Source organism: Neodiprion lecontei, chromosome 2, assembly GCF_021901455.1.
Source record: "Neodiprion lecontei isolate iyNeoLeco1 chromosome 2, iyNeoLeco1.1, whole genome shotgun sequence".
NCBI classification, from domain to species: Eukaryota; Metazoa; Arthropoda; class Insecta; order Hymenoptera; family Diprionidae; genus Neodiprion; species Neodiprion lecontei.
In genome coordinates this window covers 3,341,861-3,364,655 of record NC_060261.1, presented here as the reverse complement: position 1 = coordinate 3,364,655, position 22,795 = coordinate 3,341,861, and the positions used below count along the sequence as shown (strand labels likewise).

The 22,795-nt window shown below is 42.5% G+C and overlaps 1 protein-coding gene across 4 annotated transcripts in view; it reads right to left on the bottom strand.

Annotated features, from left to right (window-relative positions):
* LOC107224739 (epithelial discoidin domain-containing receptor 1) overlaps positions 1-22,795 on the bottom strand; it is a 143,402-nt gene that overhangs the window by 25,180 nt on the left and 95,427 nt on the right. For all 4 annotated transcript variants that reach the window (XM_046731157.1, XM_046731155.1, XM_046731156.1 and 1 more), the window contains 4 exons: positions 21,559-21,790; positions 14,236-14,383; positions 13,750-14,060; positions 9,108-9,315 (listed from right to left, as the gene is read on the bottom strand). In XM_046731157.1, the coding sequence (XP_046587113.1) occupies positions 9,108-9,315; positions 13,750-14,060; positions 14,236-14,383; positions 21,559-21,790 (899 nt within the window). The remainder of the gene's footprint in view (positions 1-9,107; positions 9,316-13,749; positions 14,061-14,235; positions 14,384-21,558; positions 21,791-22,795) is intronic.

The following is a 22,795-nucleotide window of genomic DNA, read 5'->3' as shown; positions in this document are numbered from 1 at the left end:
AGTACGGCCGGTCGAAAAACCTCCTCTTATTGTTAGGTATTACACACACGGTCGTAATTCTCGATCTGGAAAACGGGCGGGTAACCGGTCCCGTTGGGAGCTTCGGACAACCTCGTCAGGACCTCGATTACCGGAGGGTTTCACGTTAGTTTCATCCAATTTTCGATCTCCGCACAAGGCGCTGTATCTACTTTGTGATACCATTGTTTTGTATTATTTGTGCAAAGTGTGCGCAGAGCGGTAATTGTAAAGAAGAAAATTGCGTTCGTGTGACGTTCCGAAAAGATTAGAAATTTTCGGATGTAATATCGTATACTATTCTCAACTTGGAAATGAAAACTATTTACATTTTAGCGAGGATTTGTTCTTGCATGACATGATCGTTAAGCATCCATTGAAGCATACATTGTTCCTCGCAGTCAAATTCCTTGAAACTGGGTACGTAACGGTTCTCAAGGTCACTGATTTCAAAAATGGACTCAAATCTGAGAAATTTTCAAAATTCAAAATAGCGGGTCTAATATGAGCGAATAGGATCAATTGTTATATTTTCAGCCCGCCGTATTGGATCAGCCAGCTTGAATTTTGAAATTGTGACGTCGGATTTGTTCTTAGCGTCTCCAAAAACCGACGATCACCGATTTCAACTTTTCTACTCCGCATAATCATTCCGTAATTACCTTTATTCTGTAGAAAAAGGCATTTTTAACACTTTGTTTATTTACAACGCTCACTATATTCGCGGAATAATCAAAGGGTTAAAGATTCCCAAGAAGAATTGTAATGCTTAAAATCCCGCGTTGGATTTGGGGTTCATTCGGTCGCTCGGAGGGAGGATGAAGTAAAGTTCAAAGGTCTACGTCGATAATCAGTGAAGTTTTCATCTATTTACCTCACGTTCTTTTTTCTCGTTTTTGCTAAACGTGTAACGAAGTATAGCAGAAGTGAGAAATAAGCAGTAAAAAGTCGCTCGAAAGCCTGAAAGCTCGAGTGGTGTGTAAGTAAGTAAGTAAGTAAAATAAGCTCAGATACACCAAAACTCGGTTTATACTGCATAGGGTACGGCATCGAGAGTATACCTATAATATACGAGGGTAGGTATATAACGAGTTGAAACTCGACGTTACTCAAAGTTGCATACCCTTGGCGTCGGATAAATTAAGTTGCTAATTCAATATGTATATATATATATATATATATAATATTCGTTGAAACGGGACCGGGGCCCGAAAAGCAGCTTCTAAAGCTCCGCGGCCGCCTTCGGCTCAGCCATATCTGCACTCCAGATATCGCCCACTAAGGATACGACGTGACATTAATATTGATGAGAACCCCCCTTTCCTCACCACAGGCTCAAGCATCGAGGCTCAATCCTGAAGGCTGAACCGACTGCAGCAGATTCGACCACCGAGCAAGGTGTTTTTTTTTTCTTCTTCTTTTTTCCTTTTTTCAAATTAAATTTTATTCCATGCGCAGCCTGCTTGGTATAAAGATTGTTTCAATAGGTGTATAAAATTCACCTCAACCATCTGCGATTTTAATTCCTTTACCCTTATCCCCCCCCCGCATTACTTTTTCCGCGTTTCATCAAGCTTTTTACCAGATTGAAAGCTTGCGCAGTGAACCCCACAGAGGAACAAGATGTGAGGAAGGGAGGGGATAGAAGAAGAGAATTCTGTGAAACATGTGGCCAGATGTCTGAATCATGTCGCATCAGTCTTTGGAACTGTAGCGAGATTCTCTTCCGCTATTTGGACGCGTTGCTCGGTTCTCTTCTTGATAAGCGGGTTGGATGCTGCAGACACGTTTCTACCGTGAACGAAGAAAGAGATGCACGTGAGGATGAGCTTGCGCGGCTAAGTTTTCAGTTTTACAACTATTCCAGGGAGGAACGAATGGATAGATAGATAGATAGAGAGAGGTAGACGGAGGGAAAGGGAACGGAGAGCCGGAGAGAACGGTATTCGCCTATAAATTCCTGATGACGGGATTATCCATGAGAAACAAAGCTGTCGCACAGTGTTTGATATCTGCTTTTACGCGGCAGTCTCCCTTCCTCCCTTCACCCTTTTCATACCCTTCATACTGTATGAAATCTGATATTAAACATTCTTTCGACGATGTAGAGTAAACCGAAAGGGGTGGAGGGAGGGAGGGAGCCACGAGCCACGAGCCATAGGAATTCCATACAGGTGACACGGCCAGACTTTAGCCAGACTCTCTATCTACTCTCTCTCTCTCTCTCTCTCTCTCTCTCTGTTAAACCAGCCGTCGTTTTTGCCATTGCTGCACAAAAAAAGGGAAAAATTTTATTACACAGTAGTTATTCGTACGTACGGTGTACTGAGAATATTCTGCGATGAAGTAGGCATAGAGAAGGCAGGGGAATAAAATGAAACGAAACCGAGCGAGGAGTCCAGCAGTGATATCGTTCAATATTTCATCTAACGACGTTGTTATATATATTGCCCTGAAATAACGTTAAAAAAATTCGTAATCTGTAGGCATACAAGTCGAGAGTCACTGTTGGATTTCGAGTCATTTAAGGACGATGAAAGACTTTTATAATATCGGATGTAAAAAAACAATAGAGTTTCATAGTTTTTAGCGTTTGAAAATTGTAAAATTCAAGTTCGCCGTCATTCGCGAGACGAACAATTTCTCGATATTAGATCAAACATTTTTTTTTTTCACTTCTCTTTCACCGTTCGTTATCTTTGAAAATACCAACTGTTCGTCCTGAAGTGTAAGAACCTTTAAACTTTCTTCGATTCTTTTATTGAATCTTCGATCTAATCCTTGGAATTTCTTAATGATAGCTATACCTATGTCACTTAAGATTTTGAAATGACATTTTTTTTTTCAAGTTGACGTCAAAATCAGGGACGAAACGAGAGAGCGAGCGAGAGAGAGAAAGAGAGAGAGAGAGAGCTTCTGATATTCCGCCGCATATCGATTCTCCCCGTTTTTCATTCCTGGCTTCGTGCTGGAAGCTTCGGATATTATGAAAACATATTGCAGCGAATGTATATCCTACACTACCTTATACCTTCTAGTTTCCTGTTTCCCACCCTCTACCCTTCCTCTTCCTTCCTGAATTTCCGTAGACCAAAATAGCCGTGCCCGTATTCACGAATACATATATGTATATATATATATATATATGTATATATATTTATTTATGCATATAATACGGCACATGGCCTACTTTAAGAGAAAATTCGCCTAAAGATGAATAGATATGTATTGAAAGCCGCGTGCAAGCTCTCATTTCATCTCTCTCTCTTTCTTTTTTTTCTTTTTCTCCCTCGAACAGCAAACGTAGAATCGAGGGATGATTAAGATCAGTTTATATTCTGTATAAAGTACGGGTTTCGGTGTAAGTAAAGGTTGTTAAATTTGTTCACGAGGTAACAATTTTTTAAATCTTTTTATACCTCATCTCCACGAGGTTCTTTTTTCACTTCCCCTGCAGGCTAAATAATTGCAAGAGAAGTTTCCTCCGCATTGTGACGGCGTATCGACGTCACGGATGAAACGCGGAGGTCACGTCCCGTCGTTTAAAATGTCTGACACTGCGGAGAGATAGAGTCTTTAAAACGGGTAGATGGAGAAAGGAGAAGAGAGAGAGAGATAGAGAGAAACAAGAACTGGAAAAAAAAGCGGCAAAAACGAGAGAGCGTGTAAACGAGCTTTACGGTACATTTCCATTCCTAGCGGTAAATCAAAGGAGGTTTTCAAATTGGCAAAGAAAAAGCACTCGCCCCGGAGATCAAGGCGGTCGCTAGTTGCACTTGACGTTCTCCGTCAGCTGCGGATGCACGTGCTTTTACCGCCGAGGAGAAACCGCGTCGTCTTCACAGTGGCAATAACTGGCATTGGAAGCGGTGGTGTGAGGCTTTGCAGCAGCGATGTGTAATGACCGAGGAACTGAACCGAGAAAGCCCGAGAGAACCGAGCGGGAGGCAAAAAGGAACGACAGAGCGAGAGAGAGAGAGAGAGAGAGAGAGAGAGAGAGAAAGAGGGAGAGAGAGAGAGCTGATTCCCCTATCGTTATTCCCGGAGAAACTAAAAAGGATTTTCTATTCAAAATAAACGCGGCCTCCGCCTTAAAGATCGAGCTTTCGATTAGGGTAAAACATTCGATGCATCATGTATACTGTACAAATATACACCGCACAAAGAGCTTGAAAGCTGCTTATCGTGCGGATGATCCATGTTCGTGTTTGGAACGCGAGGAGCGTAAGGAGAAGAGAGAGAGAGAGAGACAGAGAGAGAGTGGGAGAAATAGAGAGAGGAAAAACATAGAATTCTCAGTCAATGGATAAATAAATAAGTGCATGGCACGGACATGCATCGCTGCACTGCACCGCAGAGGAAGAGGAAAAGGATGCGAGAGCTTCTTTTTCTCTTTCCGTCATCGAAATTGGAAAGCTATAGATACCTTGTATCCGAAATTTAACAACTTTTTACACTTGAACGATACACGATGTAAGATAATTCCTTGGAATTCTTTAACACTTAAGACGTAGTTGGAAAAAATTATCGGAGAGTCAGAGTTACGTTAACGCCCGGGTCACGAAAAGCTGGCGAAAATCAGGTGATAACGAGGTCCGAGCATAAACAGTCTCATTGTTAGACTGTTGACGAGCCAGCCCTCGAACTTCTCGTTCTCGCACTGCAGGTTCGAAGTTTATATTAAAACGTGTATATCTGCCGAACACTCAACTTTTCATTTCCCTGGTGATCGCGACAACTTTCTGTATTTTTTTTTTTCTCTGAAACCATAGAAACGGGAAGTTAAAAAACAGTATAGATTGCGTGAAAGCGTATGGAAAAAAAAAGAAAAGATAAAGCTGGAGCAAAACCGTGCGGCCGTAAGAATGAAACGCGGTGAAGGGTTGAAGATAAAAACGGTTTAGGTAACTGGAAAGAGAAAAGCTCATGCTGGAAGGGTTTGTCCGCGGGACAAAGAGAACGAGAAGGAAAAAAAAGCTCCATCTTTCGCCGAAAAGAATGGCTCCTTTGGCGAGGGTTGACCGCCGGCTACCGTACCTTCACAATCTCGGAAGTGGGTCAGTCTGACCGACAATCGCGAATAGGCATCTTGAGGGTTCGAGAGTTAACCTAGGCGTTGAGAAAAGCACGAGCGTGGTGATAAATCATACCGAAAGGCATAATATTATGAATATCGCGAGGTTTGATATCGAAGTCGAATCGCAATTCTAAAAGCGTAGGGTCCTGCATTATAACGCGTACGCGGTTTTCCCGTCCCGTAACCGGATTCCGCACAGCGTCGTAAGTCTGCTCAATTACTTGTGCTTACTTACCTTATACTTAAACTTCGTTATACGTTCTCGAAACTCTCCGCTCGATCTCTTGTTTCACTGTCTAATTATATCCGTTTCATGAAGAGGGTGAAATCCGGCTCCGCGTGGACTTACGACGTTTTTAAAAAAAAATATATATATATATACTTGACTATCGCAACGTCGACCGGAAGTTCGATACCTCCGTTGATATCGGATAAGAATTTAAAACGAGTCGCGTCTTCGTCGAAAACGGAGAAAACTCCACGGAATCGCGAAGAAGAAGAGCGGGGGGGGGGGGGGGGGGTGGAGTGGATAAATTGAAATCGTTTTTTTCTTTTTATTTTACTCGTTTGCAAAAAAAAAAAATAAAAAATTCTTGAACGAACCGCTATACCGGCTAATTGCTACCGAGTAAACAGAGGAGCTTTAACCTTCTTTCATTTTTCTTTCGCTCCGAATATAATAACCCAGGTCTCACCCTCCCTGCCGCCCCTGGTCACGGGACAAAGAAGACGGTAGGCGTCACTTCCGCCCTTCGAGCATCAAAGCTTGAAATATATAATCCGGTGCAAGTTCGGGGCGCGAGCTTCCAACGGTCCTTTGAATTTTACTGCGTAAGCGTTTCGAGCAATTACCGTATCGACGATTTCTTAAGGCGCGCGCGCGCGCGCGGTTATTTCCTCTTTTCTTTTCTTTTCTTTTCTTTGCTTTTCCTTTAGTTTTTTCTCCTCTTTCATACACTTCTTTCCTTTTCTTCGCTTTTGTACGTTTCTGTCGGTGCACGGTGGCAATCGATACTTACTCGCAGAGAAGCTGGTCTCTCTTGGGTTGCCTCTGCACAGCGTTCGAGGGAAAGTCTGCGGAGTGTAATGTCGGAAAGTCATGGGGAGAGGAGGGGGGTGACGGTGCATAAGTTCGGATTTCATGAGCTTTGTAAGGCATGGAAATTCGATTATCATCCCCCGGAGGCAAAGGGCCTCCATCCCCCGAAAACCGGGTAACTTTAAACCACGTCGAATTAATTACACGAGTCTGGAAAAAATATTTCAATTCAGCGGCATGGGATGTTTTTGGTAAATTTTTGGTAAACCTCCGTCACGTACAATATTTTTGCAAAATGCGTAGTGTTTGCATAAAAAAAAAAAATACAACGATAATGAAGAAAACGACCATTTCATTACAACGGACTAAACAATATTTCTTATAAAATCAAACAAACAATTTCTTCATGAAATGTATTTAAGATTCCGTGTTCATTCTTTTCGCCTATGATACCTTTTCTTCTTCTCTTTGATACACCTTCGAACACGCTTCCGCTTTCCGAGTTTCTTTTATTTATTCTCGAGTCTCGCTCTAATACACATTAAATAAAAGTAAGAAATCACTAGTGCATAGAATTTTTGTGATCAACAATAGGATGCCAGATTTCGAATTAATATGAATTTTACTCTAAATGAAACTATGAACACGACTTCAAGCAGAAAACCTGACGTGATGTAATTTTTTGAGTATTTTTCCCGCTTTGAGTGAGTGAAAGTCTATATAAAAACAGCATGAAAAACATGTGCAATTTTTTGGTTGCAAACACCGCAACTTTATGATAGCATCATGCATGCTAAAAACACACACTATCATTGTCATTCTTCTTTCAAATCATTATTAATCATTTAATTAATATACCACCGCGCGAGGGGTAAAGAAGAGAGAAAAAAAAAAAGTAAAACATTGAAATTTCATCACACAATATAAGATCAAACGTTCTCGGCTCGTCAAGGGAATGGATGTATTATATAGCGACTGATAGCAATTGGACTGGAGCAACGTAGAGGGAATAAGGGAAACCGAGCAGAGTACCTACTCCAAAACCCCCTTTCGCACATCAAAGATTATACGTGTGCGAAAACCACCTCCGAACTTTTATCATCTCGTTCAACGGTTGCAGACTACCCACTTCGTCTTCTCGGTTGCGAGAAAAAAATTTCCCTCGGATAAAGTGTTAGTGGAGGTACCCTTCGAAATACGTATGCAGAACATGAGAATTTATTTTCTTTCTTTTTTTTCACAAATTCAAACATTTTAATAAGCATAAGAAAAACGTAATAATAATGAGGAGAAAACAAAGAGTTTTTGTTTTTTTGTAGACCAGTGAATCCATAATTGGTCCAAAAAAGAGACTCAAACGTATCACAGTGACGATGAGGTGAGAAAAAAGAAACCTTTCTCCGTACAGCAAATTACGATCAAAATCGTAAAGTAAAGAAAATTCTGTACCTCGCTCTAATTTCATCTGATATAGAACCGGACTCCACGTGTACGTATATGTATATACGGTGTGCACTTTGTCGGAGGCGGACGGCGGGAGTTTATGTACCGAAAGGGGACCAATGAGCCAACAAGAGAGAGAGAGGGAGAGAACGAACCGAGTTGAGCTGAGGGCTCAGTTTCAGGTTAATTCAATTACAGGCCAGTCGCAGTTAATCATTACAGATCGCCGCGGGGCGTAAGTACGTAGAACGCGGCGCTAAAGCGTCGGTTGTTGCATATGTGTATGTACCCATACTACATATACATACGTACCTTTATACGTATACAATAGGAAATGTGGGCAGGTATGAACGCTTTGTAACCAACGTATGCATATATGTGTGTGCCTAACGGCCATTCAAGGATGATATAGCGGGATATAATTTAATCTCTGGACGTAATTGTTACTGTCAATTTGCAGGCTCGAGTGACGGCTCTGGAGGTACACCCACGTTCGTTTATTTATGCATATAACATAAAATTCGCGTGTAAATACGTAGGCATACATACGTATGTACATTTGGGGACAATGAATCTGATAAGGCTAATTTTTTTCACCAGACAATTATGTTGGCAACACAGAGAAACCTACAGCGCCACAGTCGGCAGAGCGGGAAACAAACTCAATCTCAATAAACGTAACATAACCCGTGACCGTCGAATATAACCTTAGAATACCGCGGGGATAATGACTTGTTGGATTGACATGTATTCTAGGGTTAGATTCGACGGTCATGGGTTATGTTATGTTTATTGAGATTGAGTTTGTTTCTCGCTCGGCCGATTGTGGCGCTGTAGGTTTCTCTGTGTTTCCAACATAATTGTCTAGTGAAAAAAATTATCCGACTCAGATTCATTGTCCCCAAGGGCCAAGTGTACGTAACGTAACTTTGATCCCTGCTACAATGGTGCGGATAGAGAGCCCGTCGTTGAACTCCATACTATTTTCCTCTTTCTATTAACTTTATTTTTCAATTCTGTTCTCAATCAAATATCTGGTTCGTTTTATACGTTTTTTTTTTTTTTTCATTTCAAGATGAGACGTCGATAACTAATCACTGCATTCGCGTGCATGTACGTATCAGCGTTTATATGTATGTACATATATATACTACAAGTGGATAGGTATATACATATGTCTATTCAATAAAACGTAATTCACAGTATAACACATACGTGTACACATACACGTCTATTGTTTTTAATTTAAAAATATCACAGTACGCGAACTGACACATCTCCGATATAAAAAGTAAGCTTTCGTTCCCTGCCGACTATCCTGTCCATCCCTGCACTCGACGAGAGGATTTTAGCTATCACCGTTGGGGGACTGACGGGGATTCTACAGAGCGCCGAAAATTTTGCCCACCACGTTATGCGAGCGATTGAATATAAACAGACAGATGTACACCTATATCGCGTCTGCATCGTACTATTCATGTTATTTTCGGAAGGTTAAAAAAATGAGGATTGATCAGGATCTGCACTCACCAGAATCGAACGTCACTTCGCTGAGCATGATCCACCTTGCGGAGAAGTGGAGTCTAAGATTGACGAACTTTCCAACTCGATGGTGAAGCTTGATGGTGATGTTCCTCGAGGTCTCGAATATCTTGTCCTCCATGTAGGTGTAGGTGATCGGTTCGCCGGTGTAGTACTTTCCGCCGACGCTAAAGAGGATATCGACCTGGGAGAAGACCTGGAACGAAAGTGAGAAGAGATTCGAATCAGAGAACCCCAGCATGAGGTTGGTGCGGAAATCGTCGCGTGCCTGATCGCCTTGGTCGAATAAATTTCGGGCAATCGACAGTGATGGATCCCAGGCGAGACCAGATATGACGGGAATGACTGCAGGCGCATGGGCACCACGGGTAGGTACCTGGACGTATGCGAGAGACTTCATGAATAGGCGGCGGTGCGTATGAAAGTTTAGTGTGTCTTTAAAGTTTGATGGGGTATGTGATCCGGTTATAAATCAGAGAGTGTTATCCGAGCCGATGCAGGCCTCAGCCGGCAGCTGGTCTCACTTTTCCTTCGCATACGGATATTCGAGGTGTAACACAAAAGTTTAAATCACCGTGTATACAGTGTTGGAAAGCGAGAGGCCTCTTTATATTTTACTTACAGCGAGAAGGAACGGCGGTTGGAACCATGGTGTGGTTGTGCAGTTTGCGGGGTTCTCCATCGTGCAGATCGGGCTTAACGAGCTTAGAGTCAAAAACCCTGAAGATACTGTGATTCGTGCTCGATAATAAACCGCGAATGAAAACGGCAATTTGAATAACCGGTGAAGGTAAATTGGGTACACAATGCGGGCTGCTTGGGGTAAAGGAGGACGAGATGCACCGAAGGTGGAGTCGCCCACGTACCAAAGTAGATGTAGGTACAACTTGGGGATATTATACCCTAACGAAGGCAAGAAGGACTGGATCACCATTACTGGACGGACCTTCAGTCGCGGGACAAACGACTGGCAGACACGCGACGTATCGTCATGAGAAAACGGGGCGGGTATTGAAGGAACGAGGAGAGAGAGAGAAAGACAGAGAAGGAGAGAGAAACGTGCATGAAGCCCGCCGCCCAGTGCGTGCATAATTAAAAACGGATTGATCAACCCACGATGGGTAGAGACAACACGCGACTCGGATGCCTTTCACGTCATCCAGGTAGGTACCAGGCAGCGGCTGAAACCCGGCTCATTGACGATGAGTGCGTTAGAATTACGGTACCGTCAATCAACGAAATGTTCTCCACGGTAGAAAATGCTCGTACTGTTTGGTGGGGACCAGGCTTTGATGCTTGGAAATACGATTCTTATTGTCCTGAACGCGGCCCTTGTCCACTTTATGAGCGATACTCGTTACGAGGGACAAACGAAACGAGTTCTCGGTTTCATTGGCGCGAGAAATGGAAACGGTACACTATAAGGGTTGATGCTCCGTTTGTGGTCACTGTTCACTTGTACGGTAGACTTCTATAGACTATAATAACTTAATTGGTGTTAATCTTCTACAGTATTCCATGGCGGACAATATTCATAAATTTCCATGTACCATTTGTGACCACTTTAATGAAATTCTGTTACATCCTAATGGGACTTTTGATCTCTTCAATTGCCCAATTCGGGCAGCTTTCATAAGTATGTTTTGACATTTGGTGCATGGATTTATTGTGTAAAAAGTAGTATTTATACAGTAGATCGAAGTACTTCGTAATGAACATGCCCAGAATTGATAACAAAGTGAAGAAAACCGGTGGGTATGCATCGACCCTCACCTATGGATGTGTAATCGAACGTTAGATTCGAGCTGACATTCAAAAGATATGAAGTCGAGAATATCATACCGGATGTCTGTATATAAGAAATAAAGATTCTGCACGTTGAGACGGTATTTCCAAAGGATCGCAGGCGGATATTAAAACCGAATGGATACTGGAACTCCGACGATTTCCATATGCGAGGGGAGCAGCAAGGGTTCTGAGTCGCTGTAAAATTCCGCGAAAAATTCTACCGATCTAAGCTCTGAAGCTGTGGAGTAGATTTTCTGTGAAAATTTGGTTAAATCGAGTAGAAAAATACCTTCTCGATATCTCGTAACACGCGTGATCGTTTTCCATTAAATCATAAGTTTAACATAATTTCCACCTTTCGGCTATTTCTCGGTATTCTCCTCTTTCTCGTTCCTCTTGGATAGTCGTCACCGACAAGGTTTCGAATTCCCAACCTCGCGGAAAGAGAGAAGCAGCATCTGTTCCGGATCGTGGAAATGCATATTCGCGCGTTTTTAAGCCGGTCAACGTGCCCAAAGGTTGTCCGCCGTTTTGGTTCGGGGTTTGGGAAAGATTTGGTCGTCCGGGTCACCCGGGTCACCGGCATCACGGTCTATTATCGCATAACGCGGCCATGTTTCATTCGGCGGTGGCTTCCGTTGAAGGGGAAAATGTTATTTGGATATCAAAGATGCGCCGCCAAAGCCCCGTAAACCCTGACAGAGCTATTGTGAGGGTGGGTTTATGAGCTCGCCGAGAGAGCGGGCATAAAACTGGTGGTCTGGTAGAGGCTCACGAGACCAAGAGAGGAAGGGAATGGGATGGATCCGTGTGGCAGTGGATTCTGAGGTGAGCCCCATGAGCCGGGGCCCCCAGGGCCGTCAACTGACGCCGAAAACGGGTTACGAGATCGTGGGACACCGTCAATATCCGGAGCGCTGCATGTGTACTACCCAAACACACACACACACACACACCTACATTCGATTTTCCCAGTTAATTTTCTCTCCTCTTATACCTTTTGCCTTCTATGCGCTTTTCTCGAGGATGTCATTCGCGCTGCATGCGGCTCGATTCGTAATGCGCACGTTTGGCACAAACAGTGCTGGGGGACTCGGATAGATATCGTCTCATTTCAGTTATAACGGAAATAATAATTAAATGTCTGGTCAGTTGATCCGGTCGGAAATGGGACTGTCAGATTTTATATCAAAACGGGTATAACAGTGACGGTATCCACGTTTCATTGCACGATCATATTTATACCACGTAGACTCTATTTCGAATTGAAATTGTCCAAGTGCGTGTAGATATTTTTAGTGTAACAAACTTACACAGTAGCTAACGCATAGTTATGATGGCGGCCGTTGGAGCGCCTGAGATTTAGTTTCGGGCGTAAGATCGTTCCAACGGCATCTCAGGATCGAGGGTTATATCAGGGTGTGCTAAAGGATGGCAAGAACGGTTAGAGCGTCTTTTCACCCCCGTCGGAAGCTTCGGAGCAGATAATTCAGCCCTGCGCCGGTTGATTTCTGGTTAGGTTAGGCTCGACGAGGATCGCGAGCACGAGGTTCCTGATTTAATTCTTGAGATTTCGCGGGCGGGGTTTGGGGCCGGTGGGAAAGAGGGGATCGGCAGCGAGCCACGCGTCAAGGGGCACAATGGGATATAACGACAATAAAGGCTGCAGGACGAGGCACGGCGCGCGGGTAGGAATACAAGGCGTCCGGGAGACATTGAGATTCGCTAGGTGCTTCCTTGATAAAGCGTCGAGTGGAATATTCAATCAACCCGTAGCGAGGGATCGTCGTCCAGGCGTCTATGCCCCCGGAGTTGGTGCAGGATCACAGCCTGTTGATCGTCGCCTGTGCCTCTTTGGTATTCCGAGTCCGCCGCGCGGACACCGAAGCTCGCCTTCGCCTCGGGATCAGTAGACGGGCCCCGGCGAATCCACCACTCGACTCCACAAACTCGGTCAGTCCCCCTCAGAGGTGCTGGGGGGGCCCCGGTGACTAGCCGCGAGTAAACACCCCGGGATAATGGCTACTTATTACGCGAGCTTAACCGAGACCCGAATCCCGATTAGTCTCTCGAGTCGAATTCTATTGCATAATTAAATCTGGGATTAATATTCGACTTGTGAGAGATTCGCAAAACTCCGTGGATTGAGAGGTTGCTATTAGTCATACTTTATCGACTGAGTAAAATGTCACGTATTTTCGCTATTATCGAAGTCTACGCATCGCTGATGTGAAAATACCGCATTCAGTGTAATATAAAAATAAAAAGTTTTCTCTTATGCAACAACAATGTCAACAAATTCATTCCTGGAATCAAATTACCATTTACCGCAGTAATATATTTTTTCATGCAATTTTTGAATGAATTCCAAAAGTTTTTGGATACTTTCGTTCCACATTGCATGTAGAATTACGTTTAGTGCGAAATTTTTGCATCAGTACCGCGTAGGCTTCGATAATAGTAAAAAAAAGTGGCATTTTACTCAGTCGGTAAGGTCTTGACTATCAGCTTCTTCCTAAGAGTTAGCCTAAAGGTGATTTTTGGGAATGTGATACATCGCTCGATTCACCACCGATTCTCAAAGGCATACCTACCTCCACCATAAAATAGGTACAGAAAGGCTTACACGCTGAGCGTTGTAAGAATGCTTTTTGACCGGCGGCGCGTCGGCTCTGCGTTGTCTGGAAAGTTTTTCCGCGTTTTACACACACGTGGAAAGGGGCAGAAGGTTTCAAGGTATTTTGTTTCACCGTGCAGTCTGTAAACGCGCAGAGCCGGGAACACGAGATAGGGGTTGGGCGTAATACAAAGTAAAGGAATCTATGTGGCATGATATACCGACCTGTACGTCCCTGGTGAACTGGTTGTTGCAGTATATGTGAACGGCGGAGAATTCCCGCACCTGGTCAAACTCGAACTTTATCTCGAGGGGCTGACCGGACCTTGTGTCGTTCCTCCAACCGACCCAACCCTGGCTACGATCGTAGTCGTAGAAGCCCATCTTGAAGTTGTCAGGACCCGTCTGCCCGTCCGTCAGCTGGCCAAGGCCCCGCTGGAGGTCTCCGTCCCAGTGACCGTCGTACGTCGCGTCGAAAAATTCCCACCCGTTGCCTCGCTTGTCGCCCTGGGGCATCGAGTAGGACACGACGCCGTCTGAAGGTGGCAGAAATCAACGAGAAAACTCATCGGTAATCGGCAATCGGTAATCGGCAATCGGCATTCAGTAATCAGCAATAGGCAATCGGCAAACGGTAATCGGCAATCAGTAATCGTTGATCGGGCTGCGACTATGTATCTAGATTCTGAAGCACTGCTGGATTATACGCACCTGACCAATAGCATCCGTAGAGTTCCACCCGCATGCAGACCGTTCGACGGTGGTAGCTGTACGGCAAAAACCGGACCTTGCTCGCCCATAGGGGCGGTTTCAGTTCGTGTTTCGACTCGAGGTACGTGTTCGTGTTCCCTTTGATAACCTGAAACAGTTATTGAACGATTTTCGTCAGGCTGAGGGATTTATACAGGATGCCGCATGGTTAGGGGTCGAAAATTAAAATGGACACGCTATAAATGGATATAATATCGAATACTCAACTATGCACGAAAGTTTAATTCGTACAGGAATTTCGAAATTTTGCAGAATTTATTTAAAAAATTAGGTAAAACGGTTTGAATATACATTTTTAATTCAATTTATCCGTTTTTCTAAATTATACACGCACCGTACACATTTCTTATATGTACATATTTTCCGACCGTGCTTACGGCCCGAATTTTCAATCTCTGCTCACATAGAACATGATTTTTTATTTCCAGTCGTAGCGTGACCGCGCCGTCGTAAAGAGTAATTATGTGCTTCCAGGGAAAAGCTTTTTCGTAATTGTTTGTTCATTTATTTACACGCGTCGGAATCAATCTGCACGCGTTTCAATCAAATCATCGATAATAGCTTGCCAAGGAAAATAGTAAAACGAGTCTTTTCACAAACATCGTCGTGCCGCCATTGTATTCCGATGATTCCTGCAGCTACGGTGTTTCTCAATCCCGTTTCAGCGGTATCACGACACTGTAGCTACGGGGGAAAATATTGATCCCGTGTTACCGATTTATGAATAAAATAAACCGTTTACTCAACCCGACGCCGCGATCACGCAAGCCGCAGGTTTGCTCGTGCTTCCAGCTTTTTCTCTCCCGCAAGCCCTCTTTCTCAATATTTGCAAATGGATCTGCGAGCAAAAAACGCCGCGTTGCAAGTGGCGTGACGGATTTTTCCATCCAGTTACGGTCAGAGCTTTTCGCTGCAGCGCCCTTCGGATACGGGAATGCACCCTCTTCCCGGTCTCCCGGAGGCGTGGGTCGATTCCTCCTCATTCCAGGCGCGCACCTGGGACTCGGGAAAGAAGTGAAGTCGGGGCTCGTTCGCGTATACATTTCACCTCGAATAAGGCTGGGTGTTATTCTCGATTACACCCGGGGCGCTTTCGAGCTGCGGGAGATTCCTTACTTTCTGTGTCTGTGTCTGTGCACCCTGAGAGTCCTGTTGCAAGTCCGTTTCCGGTTCTTCACCGCAAGCTCGACCGAAGTATAGCTTGCTTCGTCACCCCATAGAAATTCTCTCCGTCTCTCCGCACCCGGAGAAACCCCAACGCAATTATCTCGTCCATTCTCAGCCTTTGGTGCTATTCGTTCGGTCTGTTACTCGCGCGTTAAACACCGAGTAATTGCCGAGGCGCGTGCAGTTGCCGTTCAAACGTCGCGACGACGACGACGACGACGACGACGAAAAATTACCGACGACGGATTTCGTCGCTTTTAAACGCCTCGTTGCAACCTTCTCTCAACTCGTGTAATTTAAACGATATTCGCCGAATTTTCGGTCAACTTTTTATGGCATAAAATTCTATGAATTTTAAGGGATGTAAAATATGTTCAAAAGAAAATATTCAATTATATCATCACACTTTTTTAACGCACTCTGATACATTTAGAACATACTCCGAAATGTCCACTTTTGTTACGCGTAAACATAAAAATAATTTATTTTACAGGATTAAAACTATCGAAGAAATTACATTATCCCAGTATGAATTTCACATACAAAACGGTGAGATCAAAATTTCTTTTTTCTATAGAAAACCACATCAGATTATCAAATTTTTATTCCGTCGACGTAAATTGCTCGGTATTACGAGACAAAGGTTTATGTTTGATTCGGAGCTTCGAATGAACAAAATTCAACCTCGGATGAGGCTAGTATTTTTGCAAACTTTTAGCAGTAGTTTAGTGCTTGCGAAAAAATCGCATCTTTTTTTTTTAACATTTTTGTATTATTGAATCGTATACCGTGCATATGAGATCATCATCTGTAAACAAATGCAGTTTCACACATCGCTGTGCAATACAAGATACGACGCAAGAAGCATCACGATATATCCGGAAACCGATGTACAAAGGAGGTGAAATTCGATAGTAAAATACCCGCGGGGCCCGCAGGATGGTGACGTGAATCTATAAAACTTTTACGATATCCCATATAAATTTGAAACGACAATATATATATATATATATATACACATCTGTGTGTGTGTGTAAAGTCTTTCTCTTCATTCTCCATTTTCCTCCTCTTCTTTCGTCCTCGCCGCAATCATATACATATATATATATATATATATATACATGTATGTAACATTATGCAACAAATACTGTTCCGGCTTCAATAAATCGCGTAGAAAATGTAGGGAAACAAAACAAAACACGTCGTGTTATAAAATTGAAAAATGTAATAAAATTAAAAGATGGGTATAGAGAATGAGAGAGAAAGATAGAGACAGAGAGAGGAAAGTGTGTTAAAAAATGACCAAAAAAAAATCAGAAAACGCAATTCATCCACACACTCTCTCTCTCTCTCTCTCTCTCTCGGCGGTCACGCCTTTGTCCCGCCTGTTCTTCGCGTTTCTCTATCGCCTCGCGTGTCGTTCTCTTCGCTGTATGTAATATTCGAGCCGTTCTGTAGCTGATTACGCAGGTGATCCAGACAACCTTCGTATGTGTGTGTACAAGGCACGTATACAGCTTGTTGATTGTCACAAAAAAGCTCCGGACGCCTGATTGTAGCGGGTTCGCGTTCGGTAAGAGAAAATTCGCGTGACGAGTTCTCTCGCCTAATATATTACACATTTTCACAAACAAGTTTTTTAACCACGAAGTTACCCGCGATAATCGTGCACACCGGAGTGTGCCGCGAGAATAGAAAGACATGAAACGAATTAAAATTGAAAATCCGTCGCGAGCGAAGAAAAAAAAAAAAAAAGTGTTTTTTTCCACGATTTTTCACCCTTTTTCACCCAAACCGCACGACTCGATTGAATCGGTAAGAGCCAGGTAATCGATTAATCGATTATATCGTATTTTTTTAAAACAGTGTACGAACCGACGAGTGGATGAAATTCTGTTTGTCTTCCTGAATGACAATTTCATAAATTTAAAGAAACTTTATTCTAAACTACGCGAATATAAAATTTCTCCAAATCGATGTTAAAAGAGAGAGAGAAAAAAAAAATAGAAAAAAGGACTGAAACTCGCAAACTAGAATAATGTAAATACAATTGAACACTTCGCAAAGCAAACTTCGACCATACAGTCAATGCGATTCGAATAATAATTATTAATATATTAGTATCATAGAAAGAAGAAAAAAGTTAATCCATGGTTAGATGAAAGGGGTATTGAGTAGTGATTATTTATTTGTACATATATATGCATGTGAATATTGCCGGATCGTTTAGCTGGCATAATCGGCGAGCATCATGCGAGACTAAATCGGTGTGATTTAATACGCGTTATGCCTTCACCTCTACACATGCATACGAATCGATAGCCTTTGTGGAGCTTGCATTATACCGTGAAAGCTTCGCACCCCGTTTGTAGCTGACCAATTTCCCCGTTGTCGCTTCGTTTTCCGCGTACTGCATTATATATATTCAACCTAGGCGCACACATATATATATATATATGTGTATATATACTATATATATTGCACATTCAACAGCGTACGTCCAGCAACAGGGCGACATATGTATATATGTTGTATAATAAGTGTATTTATATATTCCATGGTGCCATTATGCGTCGTAGGTATGTAGATACGCACATGTCTGCGTGTCCAGATGTTGCCGGGATAGAGAAACGGCGTTGTGTAGGTAAAGCGGCTAATGAGGCCCGGGAACGCAGTTGCACCGCGGTTTTTGACGTGCCTATTTATTATTAACGCAACCCAAAAAAAGCTTTTGGCTCTGCCTCGAGCCTTAATTACCACTGGAGCAGCTCTTTTGAAGCGCGAGCGAGTCCGCTAACGTAAGCCGACTTTCTCTCTCCCTCTCTCTCTCTCTCTCTCGTTTCAAACGACCAACGCATACGCTTATTTAACGTACTGCATTAAACTCGATTTTATCCTTCTTGTATTATACTACTTTTAAATTCCTCGCCGCGAATAATTTCGCGTTAGTATAATAAATTTTCACACCCGCACCCTAAGATTCACAATTTATATTCAAACCACTTGCGAAGTGTCTCCCTTAATTTGCTAATTGACATTTACTGCCACTGTTTTATATTTCTCTTCGAACGCGTATTTAAATATAACACTGAGACGAATATTCTGAATTTTAAATAGAAACTTATGACGTCATAGCAGAAGACATGCCTCCAAGGTTCGTCCTTTACCGAAAAAAGAGCCGAAAGGCCGTGTCACCCATTCAGAGGGCGTATTTTTCTTTCCTTTCCTAGCTCTCTCTCTCTCTCTCTCTCTCTCTGTTCTTTTTTTCTTTCATTTTGTGGCAGAGGTAAGATGAAGCCGTCAAAGACTTTTGACTCGGTATGCAGGCAAGCAGCTAAGACTGGGTATAAAACGGGGTGGTGTCTTTTTTCTTTTTTTTTTTGGAAGGAAAAGGAAAAAAAACGGCAGGGATGGCTCTTGGAGCCACGTTACAATAGCCAAGAGGAAGAAGAAGAAGGAGAAGAGAGCGATCGAGAGGGTAAGAATATACCTAACCAACCTCGGCTCCGCCTTTCGGAGGAAATCGGCTGTCAATCAGCGATAACTTAACCCCATTGAAATATTCAAAAAGAGGGAAGCCGGCAGGCTTGAATACGGGGGGGCGCGTCAAATCTCGACCGAAAAACGAGTCAACCCGTATTTTCACCCTGCGGGGACATATCAGGGTTGAAACGATGAAACACAGGCCAACTTCAGAGTACCTATACATATAATATACGGTATTCGGGAAATTCTCGCGGTAGCCATAAATCAAACTGTCCAAAGTTTCGTCCTTCTTCTGTACATGTGTGTATTATACCTATACGTATAGCTGGGTTCGAAAATCCGCAGTGCGTTCAAAATTTATCCAGAAAATTATGCCGGCGAGAATGAAAAAACGTGATTTTAAACGAAAAAGATGACGTGAAATTTCGTGATTTCGATAATCGTTGTTCGAGATGTAAGTGCGGACTTTTTTTTCACCCGTCTCTGGTTAACCAGTGAGAAAATTGACCGCCTTTTGAGATCGGTTCAGGCTCACGAGAAACCGATGCGACACTTCGCGGCCTGGCGGCGAGCGGTGGTACTAAACGAGAAAGTGGCGAAGGTGCGAGATCAAAGCACGAAGAGGGTATAAAATTGCTTTCCAGGTTGAAGATAAGCTGCTTACGCGCGTTCAGAGGGTCGGGAGTAATCCATTCTCTAATTCTTTGCTTTGACTGCTTTGAACTCGGCGGGTTGCTTGCTCTCTGCTCTTAAACGCGCGCCATGCAGCGCAAAGATGCCAGAAATAATAATCTTCCTCTTGCCTCAGCTTTATACACACGCACACGTGAATACACAAATTCAAACATACGTACGTACACAGATAAACGCGCGGCGCATACTTTAATCGTAATTGAATTATTATTTTAAGGCCGGTATCGCCGTAACACCGGCCGCTTCTATTTACAGAGGTTGCAGGTTAACTTCGAAACTCCACCAGGGGCCAGAATTCGAATTTAAAGTAAGCACAATGGCAAAAGTAAAGTAGATACGGCAGCCCCGATACCTACGCCTGTGAATCACGCTAATAGAACACATTTGTATCAATATATTCGGTACCGCACACGTTCGAAACCCTCGCAATATCATTCCTTCCCAGTTTCCCTTTAACATTGATGAGCCAGAGATCTTCTATCCTTATTACGCTTGTATCGCATTCCTTGAAATGCGATTCGGTCGAATTGCGATACACTTTTCTTTCTTTTTTTTTTTTTTGGTGGGGGATGTTTGAATTAGCCGGACACGCGGCCGTGTAAGGGAAGATTTATCGCCGTTATAGAGCAATTATTCCTCGTCCCGTGGGAATAACGGATGTCGCACCCATCACGTTTTTCACTACTGCTGCGGGGCGAGCTCCTCGGTGTGATCAAGCATATTTACAAGGATGAGATGTCGCGCGGCTTATAGGATTGGCGGATTTCGAAGATGAAATATAAAAAAAAAAAAAAAAAAAAAAAAAACACTTCGCACACTCTTCAGTCGGAACAATGAGCGAGACGCGTTTTATCGGCTTTTTCACCGAATCGGCATCGTTTGACAAGGATAAAAGAAGAAAGAAAAATGAATTTAAAAAAAAATATGCGACAAACTTGATTTAAAACATTTTTCACGTCATGCAGTTTTTGTTTTTTTTTTCTTTTTTTTTTTAACTATGTTTTCATTACCGATCTTAATAGGAAATTTAAAAACTTCTTATCTTTCGTACTCGCGGAGTCAATTTTATCACACCTTGTGTACGGTCATATTTCTTTCAGATATTACTGGACGGATAGTCAAAACCAAAAGTGAGTCTGGCTGAGAATATTGAACACTTCGCGATGAGATAAATAATTTGAAAAAAAAAATCGATCGTAACCAGGCTTATAAGATGATTCGTTTTTAATAATAATAATGTGAAAAAATTGTTAGTAAATTGTGTAAACAATAATTTGTGTAACAAATCTCTGGTTCAATTTGTTTAATATCATATAAAATGAATTGGTTGATTTTTCTGTAAAACCTATGCATTTTTTTTTTTTTTTGAATTTTCGGCGATTTTGAATATTTTCGTTTTTCAAAATTTTCTAGCGCTCAAATTATGAAAGTGTTCGTTCCATGCCTCTAAAGCTTCTTTGGTGTGATGTAAAACCATTTACGAAAACTTATCCGATTATCAAAATTTTATAAATTCTTAAAACTGGATTTTTCAGAATCACCAAAAATTCCAACAAAATTCATAGCTATTCAGAAAAATCATTGAATTCATTTTATATGAAACGAACAAATATCTCACCGGAGATTTGTTACACATATTTTTTTTCAAACGATTTATTAACAACTTTTTTGGATCATTGTTATTAGAAACGAATGATCTTATCAACTCGGTTACGATTAATTTTTTCTCAGATTATTCATCTCATCGCGAAGTGTTTAATATTCTGACCGAGTTTCTCTAATACCTTAAGTATCAAAGTTATCAATCATCGTGCATAGACATCGAGTGTAAGATAAAGTGCTAAAAGTTTAATTTGTTAATAATAGAAAAAAAAAATAAAGAGAACACAAATGACCAGGACAAGTCTCGGGACTCACCTCTTCGCCCTTCGCGTCCCTGTAACGAACCCATTTTCCAAGTCGGGGACGCCAGTACTCGAGCAGATACGCTTCCGCGTATTCGACGCCGACTCCGTTTCCAAATCGGCCCTGAGTTCCGGTCGCCGTGATCAGATGGACGGTGTGCAAATCGACTTGAAGCCACTCCCGAGGCTCCGTCGTTATCTGCTCCTTGGGACACCAGGCGCCGCCCTGATTCTCAGTCCGCAACCTGCAAACGAACAAAAATCCCAATCCGCATATTTAATAAAGACATGTAGCAATTAAATTAAATTTTAGAGTCTTATATGTACATATATGTACCGGGGCAATCTCTTGAAACTTGAAAATCAACTGCGCATGCGCGAGTTTTATCGGCTGTTCGTGCAGGCTGGCCATCCCGAGTTTTCAGCTGTCAAACTGTTTCTGCCGGCAATGTAGTTGATACGAAGTTTCGAGGTTAGAATCTCAAATAATTGAAGTAGTGACTCGGAAAGGTTTCGGAAGCATTTGTTATTGGGTCGGAAAGTTGATTCTTCGAAGAACGGTCGAAATTTAATGCTTATGCTCTTTGATACTTCAAACGTAGACATTTTGCGTAAGTTGGCCCGCCTGCATCTCAGACAAGAATATCGCTGCGGGAAGATTTCGCCGACCAATGAGATTTAATTATTTGGCGCATGCGCGGTTGATTTTCAACTTTAAAGAGATTGTTCCGGTACATATTGTCGATTAGACAGCGATCTCACTTCTGACACCAGTATTGAGTAAGAAGTCACATAGCAAAGATAAAGTTGTAGGAAAAGAATACATTGATCGAGTATAAGATCTTGCGTGAACGGCTCGAGATTGATTTTTTTTCACTGTTTGCTGAGCGACCGTGCATGAATTGAAAAATGGTCAACCCTTTGAGTCACACATTATTGTGCTGAGTCAATTATTATAACTAGATGGTATTCGATGATTTTTGGGATAGCTAATTACGAATCCGATATCAGATTTTGAAACTTTAAGACGGTGGATCTAATATGGCGGACGAAAATTTTTTATTTCATCGAATGCGGTGAAAAAACTCTATGCAGAGGTTTTCGGGCTTGCTGATTGGATTCGCTATACCAAATTTTCAAAATCTGATTTCAGATTCGTAATCAATGATCCCAAAAACCGTTGGACGGGGTTTTTTCACCGGATTCGATCGAATTTAAAATTTTTTACCACCTTATTGGATCCGCCATCT